General features: G+C 43.3%; 1 protein-coding gene across 1 annotated transcript in view; it reads left to right on the top strand.

The window, feature by feature from the left end:
- Positions 1–1836, top strand: part of LOC139540521 (neurofilament heavy polypeptide-like) — a 3219-nt gene extending 1383 nt beyond the window's left edge. The window contains exons 3-5 of the mRNA XM_071344405.1: positions 4–117; positions 165–464; positions 763–1836. Of these exons, the coding sequence (XP_071200506.1) occupies positions 4–117; positions 165–464; positions 763–1836 (1488 nt within the window). The remainder of the gene's footprint in view (positions 1–3; positions 118–164; positions 465–762) is intronic.
- Positions 1837–8069: the final 6233 nt, after the last annotated feature.

Here is an 8069-nt window from a genome sequence, read left to right as displayed (position 1 = left end):
GAGGTAGAGGTAGAGGCGAAGACGGAGGTAGAGGTGGAGGTGGAGGCAAAGGTGGAGGTGGAGGCAAAGGTGGAGGTGGAGGTGGAGGCAAAGGTGGAGGTAGAGGTGGAGGCGAAGGCAAGGTGGAGGTAGAGGCGAAGGCAAAGGTGGAGGTGGAGGCGAAGGCAAAGGTGGAGGTAGAGGTGGAGGCAAAGACGGAGATAGAGGTAGAGGTGGAGGAGGAGGCAAAGGTGGAGGCAAAGGTGGAGGCAAAGGTGGAGGTAGAGGTGGAGGCGAAGACGGAGATAGAGGTAGAGGTGGAGGAGGAGGCAAAGATGGAGGCAAAGGTGGAGGCAAAGGTGGAGGTAGAGGTGGAGGCAAAGGTGGAGGCGAAGGCGGAGGTGGAGGTAGAGGTGGAGGCGAATGCGAAGGTGGAGGTGGAGGAGAAGATGAAGGTGGAGGTAGAGGTGGAGGCAAAGGCAAAGGTAAGTCCTTTAGCAGAACCATACACCAAATCTGTACCTCATTTAGCAGAACCAGACACCAGATCTGCAGTACTACTGGCACATGTTTTGCTTTAAACTCAGATTGTAATTCAATAACAAACATTTGGCAAAACACAACACACAATTATTTACCTTCGGCACAAACTTCACAACTAAAATATATTGTGTGCAAATGAAAAGCAACACTGTTCAACAAGCTAAGCTCAATTACTAATTGATCACATTCACTCTTCACATGTGCAAACACTAACTGTGTAAATGTTCACTTTGCAATCAGACTTTTGGTATGGATAAAAAGGCGGTGGAGGCAAAGGTGGAGGTACAGGTTGAGGCGAAGGCAATGGTGGAGGTGGAGGCGAAGGCAAAGGTGGAGGTAGAGGTGGAGGTGGAGGTAGAGGTGGAGGCAAAGGTGGAGGTAGAGGCGAAGGTGGAGGTAGAGGTGGAGGCAAAGGTGGAGGTAGAGGCGAAGGCAAAGGTGGAGGTAGAGGTGGAGGCAAAGACGGAGGTAGAGGCGGAGGTGGAGGCAGAGGTGGAGGTGGAGGCGAAGGTGAAGGTGGAGGTAGAGGTGGAGGTGGAGGTGGAGGTGGAGGTAGAGGTGGAGGCGGAGGCAAAGATGGAGGCGAAGGTGGAGGTAGAGGTGGAGGTGAAGGTGGAGGTAGAGGTGGAGGTGGAGGTGGAGGTGGAGGTGAAGATGAAGGTGGAGGTAGAGGTGGAGGCGAATGCGAAGGTGGAGGTGAAGGTGGAGGTAGAGGTGGAGGTGGAGGCAAAGGTGGAGGTAGAGGTGGAGGTAGAGGTGGAGGCGAATGCGAAGGTGGAGGTGAAGGTGGAGGTGGAGGTGAAGATGAAGGTGGAGGTAGAGGTGGAGGCGAATGCGAAGGTGGAGGTGAAGGTGGAGGTGGAGGTGAAGGTGGAGGTAGAGGTGGAGGCGAATGCGAAGGTGGAGGTGGAGGTGAAGGTGGAGGTAGAGGTGGAGGTGGAGGCAAAGGTGGAGGCGAAGGTGGAGGCGAAGGTGGAGGTGGAGGTGGAGGCGAATGCGAAGGTGGAGGTGAAGGTAGAGGTGGAGGTGAAGATGAAGGTGGAGGTAGAGGTGGAGGCGAATGCGAAGGTGGAGGTGAAGGTGGAGGTGGAGGTGAAGATGAAGGTGGAGGTAGAGGTGGAGGCGAATGCGAAGGTGGAGGTGAAGGTGGAGGTGGAGGTGAAGATGAAGGTGGAGGTAGAGGTGGAGGCGAATGCGAAGGTGGAGGTGGAGGTGGAGGTGGAGGTGGAGGTAGAGGTGGAGGCAAAGGCAAAGGCAAAGGTGGAGGCGGAGGTGGAGTTAGAGGTGGAGGTAGATCAAGAACAAGGAGAGTAACCTCTGATGAAATTCGGGCGACTGTGGTGTACCTTGTGGTCAACCACGGTTTGACCTTGAGAGGGGCAGAGAGTCCAGGCCAATCTGAGCCGCTTCATCGTAGCATCCATCATTTGAACGTTCCAAAATTAGAATATGTACGTACTGTACACATTGGACTTATCTACTACTTTTACTACTACTAATGCAACATAAAGCACAGTAAAAACTGTAGACTCCAACACATGATATAAAGGAAAACAAAGTAATGTATGAAATTGGGAGCTATACTACTAAGTAACATGTTTATCTTAGTATACTATACTACTATGTAACATGTTTATCTTGTATACTGTATTAGTGTAGTGTTTACTGTACTGTATGCTATTTTGTTTTTGCAGAACTGAACAACGATTACGATGTGGTGGTAGAATGTGTCTATTTACAGACTAACAGGAGGCTGCCATTGTGCAAAATGGTAATTGAAAATAATGCCATAAAACTGCGGGAAATCCAACAACAGATTAGTGAAAACCCTGCCATCTTTCATAACATCAGAGTGAGCTTATCAACCATAGCCCGCATCCTTAAGAAACACCATCTCCGGGGTGAAGCAAATCTGTCCCATTTGAAAGTAATTCCCAAAGAGTGAAAGATAAACGGTACGAATATGTGCAAGTAAGTACTGTACTGTATTACACTCCTGAAACATTAAAGACTCATTGATGTTGCCGGTGAACTTTACTATACAGTAATTACTGTATGTACTGTCATTTCAGAGAATCATGGAGATGGATGCATGTCCCATCCCCCAGAAACTCATATTCATAGATGAGGCTGGATTCAATTTAACGAAGACAAGGAGGAGGAGAGGAAGGAACATCATTGGTCAACGAGGTACCTGGTCAGCGCGGTAGAAATATCACCATATGCGCAGCTATGAGCCACAATGGGGTCCTCCACCGCCATGCCGCCCTTGGACCATACAACACTACCCATCTTCTTCATTTCCTGAACACCTTACATGAGAATCTTTTTCAGCCAGAGCAGAGAGGGCCAGGTGATCCTGAGCAGCAAATGTATGTTCTAGCATGGGACAACGTGAGGTTCCATTTGGCTGCTCAGGTCCGCAACTGGTATCCATGACCATCCCAGGTTTACAATTCTCTATCTCCCACCATATTCCTCATTTCTCAACCTCATTGAGGAGTTGTTTTCAGCATGGCAGTGGAAGGTGTATGATCGCAAACTCCATGAACGTATGGCTCTTCTCCAGGCAATGGAGGAGGCCTGTGGTGTGTGATAGAAAAATTACATATTTACATGATTTTTTAAATATGAATAGTTAACGCTTATATACTTAACAAATAGTAGGAAATTTCTGTTCTGTTTAATTCTGTGTTTCTGTAAAGAGATGGTTTCCACTCTAGCTTCCTGCAGTTAGTCTGGGCGAATGGTCAAGGAAATTAGTTTGACTTGGTGATAAAAACCTAAAGCTGGCATTCCATGTACAAGATGTGGTGTGTGTGAGCCGAGATAGAGATAGCCTAGAAGAGTTTAGAACAATGCCTCGTTGCCTCATCACCCTGGCATCTGAGAAACTAAGCGGCTTGGAAGTAAAACAAGATTCTGTGCAGATAACCAGCAGTTGGACCAAGGTGGCTTCTGGGAGGGGTTGAAACCAGCCTGACTAAGCATTTGTAAGTCCTATATAATATCTGTTTTTTCATTTTCAGTTAGGCTACTCAGCCCAAAAGTCAAGACTGTTGAGTTGACTGGTTTCATTATTGCAATAATTAATCGATATTGAATAAAGATGATTGTTTGAAGAAATGACAAAGTCTCTCTAACTTGAATAGAATATTCCACCACAGGTGACATTCCAGCAGAGTCCTGTCAGGGGTGGATGCGTCACGCCAGAAGATATTTTCCCCGCTGTCTGGCCAAGGAGAATATCACCTGTGATGTTGATGACAATCTGTGGCCGGACCAAAACAGACATGACTGATTTTGTTTCTTGGCTTCTGATTTTGATTTTACTGTATTTTGACAGTTTCTTTATCTATTCTGTGCAATGGATCTAACATACAGTACCGTTGTATAAATAGGCCTATTTTTCTTCCGTTGAATATGAAAAATATATTCTTTACACTGAAATAGGTTCAGATAGTAGATGCAGGACTCCCAAACGAGCTAAATACCCTTTATGCTGCTTTGAGGGATATAATATGGTGCCTTGTGTGAAATCTCGCTCTCTGTGGCTGATGTGAGCAAAGCGTTTAAACAGGTTAACAATTAAACAGGTTAACAATCAGACGGAATACCAGGGAGCGTTGTCAAAGCATGAGCAGAACACCCGGCAAGTGTCTTCACGGACATTTTCAATCTGTCCTTGTCCCAGTTTGTAATCCCAACATGTTTCAAACTGATCACCATTGTCCCTGTTCCCATGAGCTTCCCAAGAGCTCCAAGGTTTGTATCATTCACAACTAAAGTTGCCAAATAACTCTAAATCTAGCTGGCTTGAGCGTAAAAACATATATTATAGGACCTGTTTCAAATGATCACGTTTACACTCGACATAGCCACTTCATATGCGCACTTGCACCGAAATGGGAAAAATATCCTTTCTATTTTATTCAGCGAAATTCAATTATATTCTTATTATAAAATCATATACAATAATGGCACGGGACTGCTAAATGAACAAGCCTACAGCCTATGGCATGGTGTATAGCCAGAGAACATACAATAGGCCAACTCATATTCTGTTCTTCTGAAATAAATCTTCTTCATATCATAATGTTTCTTTAGACCTGTCTAAAATAAATAATGGATTTATTGTGATGGTGTATGTTAAACTGATTTAATAGACTTTTTAAAATGTAGATGTTCCAAAGGTAAGCATCAGTGGCGTGTATTCGTCTTGTATGCGTGGAGACATGGAGATGCTAAATGTGTTTATGTTAATTAACGGTCATTTATCGTGAGACTGCCAGTCTTTTGCATGACAATAACCGTCTGACAAAATTTTACGACCGGCCACAACCCTAGGCATGGATCCTCAAACAGTTATACAGCTGCACCATCGAGAGCATCTTGACTGGCTGGATCACCGCTTGGTATGGCAAATGCACCACTTTTGACCACAATGCGCTACAGAGGGTGAAAGACTTCAGCCACCCAAGCCATAGACTGACTGTTCACTCTGCTACCGTCTGGCAAACGGTACAGTAGCATCAGTTCTCGCACAAACAGGCTCCAAGACAGATTCTACCCCCAAGCCATAAGACTGCTAAATAGTAAATCAATGGTACCCAAACTCACTGCTCAGACCCTATCTACGCACACTCACTAGACTATATGCAGTGCCTTCAGTAAGTATTCACACCTATTTCCACATTTTTTTGTGTTAAAAAGTAGGATTAAAATGATTAAAATTTAATTGTAATTTTTTGTCAAACAATCTAGACAAAATACTCTGTAATGTCAAAGTGGATTCAAAATAAAGCACTAAAATATTTTGATTAGATAAGTATTCATGTCACATGTGCTCCCTCTCCGGCCTCTAGGTCACCAGGCTGCTCATTATGGCGCACACCTGTCACCATCGGTACACGTACCTGCATGTCGTCAGACTCACCTGGACTCCATCACTTCCCTGATTATCTTCCCTATATATGTCACTCCCTTTGGTTCCTTCCCCAGGCGTCATTGTTTCATGTCTGTGCTTTGTTTGTGTTTCTTGTTTTGTATTATGTTACGTTTATTTATTAAAACACTCACTTCTTGTACTTGCTTCCCGACTCTCAGCACACGCCGTTACAATTCAACACCATGAGTCAATACATGTTAGAATCATCTTAGGTAGCGATTACAGTTGTTAGTCTTTCTGGGTAAGTCTCTCTGAGCTTTGCAAACCTGGATTGTACAATATTTGCCCATTATTCTTCAAGCTCTGTCAAGTCGGTTGTTGATCATTGCTAGACAGCCATTTTCAAGTCTTGCCATAGATTTTCAAGCTAATTTAAGTCAGAACTGTAACTAGGTTACTCAGGAACATTCAACATCTTCTTGGTAACTAAAGTGTATAATTGGCCTTAGGTTTTAGGTTATTGTCCTGCTGAAAGTTGGATTTTTCTCCCAGTGTCTGTTAGAATGTAGAATGCACCTGGTTTTCCTCTAGGATTTTGCATGTGCTTAGCGCTATTCCTTTTCTTTTTATCCTAAAAAACTCATGAATGTCATGCTTGAAAATATGAAGAGAGCTACTCAGTGATGTGTTGTGTTGGATTTGCCCAAACATAATGCTTTGTATTCCGGACAAAAAGTTAATTTCTTTCTCACAATTTTTTGCACTATTACTTTAGTGTCATGTTGTAAACAGGATACATGTTTTGGAATATTTGTATTCTGTACAGGCTTCCTTCTTTTCCACTGTCATTTAGTGTTGTGGAGTAACTACAATGTTGTTGATCCATCCTCAGTGTTCTCCCCACAGTTATTTAACTCTGTAACTGGTTTAAAATAACCATTGGCCTTATGGTTAAATCCCTGAGTGGTTTCCTTTCTCTCCGGCAATTGAGTTAGGAAGGAAGCCTGTACCTTTTCAGTGACTGGGTGTATTGCTACACCATCCAAAGTTGAAAAACTTCACAATACTCAAAGGGATATTCAATGCCTGCTTTTTATCAATAGGTGCCCTTCTTTGCGAGACATTGGAAAACCTCCCTGGACTTTGTCGTTGAATCTGTGCTCGACTGAGGGACCTTACAGATAATTATATGTGTGGGGTACGGAGATGGGGTGAGTAGTCGTTCAAAAATCATGTTAAACTCCATTGTTGCACACAGAGTTAGTCCATGCAACTTAACATCTGACTTGTTTAGCATTTTTGTTACTCCTGAACTTATTTAAGCTTTCCATAACAAAGGGATTGAATACTTTTCACTTTTCAAGACATTTCAGCTTTTCATTTTTTATGAAATTGTAAAAATGTCTTAAAACCTCTTAAGGATCGGACCCTTTTTTTTAAAAACAATTTCCTAAAATGACATACCCAAATCTAACTGCCTGTAGCTCAGGATCTGAAGCAAGGATATGCATATTCTTGATATAATTTGAAAGGAAACACGTTGAAGTTTGTGTACATTTGAAATTAATGTCGTAGTATATAACACATTAGATGCAAGAGAAAAGCCATAATGTACTATTCCAGGTTAGGCGCAATTTAGATTTTGGCTACTAGATGGCAGCAGTGTAAGTGCAAAGTTTTAGACTGATTAAATTAACCATTGCATTTCTGTTCAAAATGTTGTCTCAAGACTGCCCAAATGTGCCTAATTTGTTTATTAATACATTTTAAAGTTCATAACTGTGCACTTTCCCGTAGAGGTTAACATAATTCCACTTTGACTTCATGGCGTATTGTGTGTAGATTAGTGGCACAATTTAAATGCAATCCATACCCATGGCATCCAAAAAGTTTGTTTTTAATTATCTGTCCAAAGGTGCTTTTTGGCAAACTTGAGTCAACCTTTCGGACGACATGGGTCCCATTATGTCTGGTGAAAACCACACACTGCATTCCACAGTAAGAACCTCATACCTACGGTCCAGCATGGTGGTGGTAGTGTGATGGTTTGGGGATGTTTTGCTCCCTCAGGACCTGGATGGCAGCAGGTAGCCTAAGGGCGGCATGTAGCCTAGTGGTTAGAGTGTTGGGCCAGTAACCAAAAGATTTCTAGATTGAATCCCTGAGCTGACAAGGTAAAAATCTGTCGTTCAGCCCCTGAACACGGCAGTTAACCCACTGTTCCTAGGCTGTCATTGTAAGTAAGAATTTGTTCTTAACTGACTTGCCTAGTTAAATAAAGGTTTAAAAAAATTATTTGCCTTTATAGAAGGAACCATGAATTCTGCTCTGTATCAGAGAATATCAGGCCATCAGTCTGTGAGCTGAAGAGCAGCTGGGTCATGCAGCAAGACAATGATTCAAAACACACAATCAAGTCTTCATGAAAAATGGCTAAAAAGTAACACATTTGAAGGTTTGGAATGGCCTAGTCAAAGTTCAGAACTAATCCCAATTGAGATGTTGTGGCAGCACTTGAAACGAGCAGTTCATGTTTGAAAACCCACAAATGTCACAGTTCTACATGGACGAGTGGGCCAGAATTCCTCCACAGCGATGTGAGAGACTGATCAACAACTACAGGAAGCATTTGGTTGCAGTCATTGCAGCTAAAGGTGGT

This window comes from Salvelinus alpinus, chromosome 15, assembly GCF_045679555.1.
Source record: "Salvelinus alpinus chromosome 15, SLU_Salpinus.1, whole genome shotgun sequence".
NCBI classification, from domain to species: Eukaryota; Metazoa; Chordata; class Actinopteri; order Salmoniformes; family Salmonidae; genus Salvelinus; species Salvelinus alpinus.
This window is presented reverse-complemented; position numbering and strand designations above follow the sequence as displayed.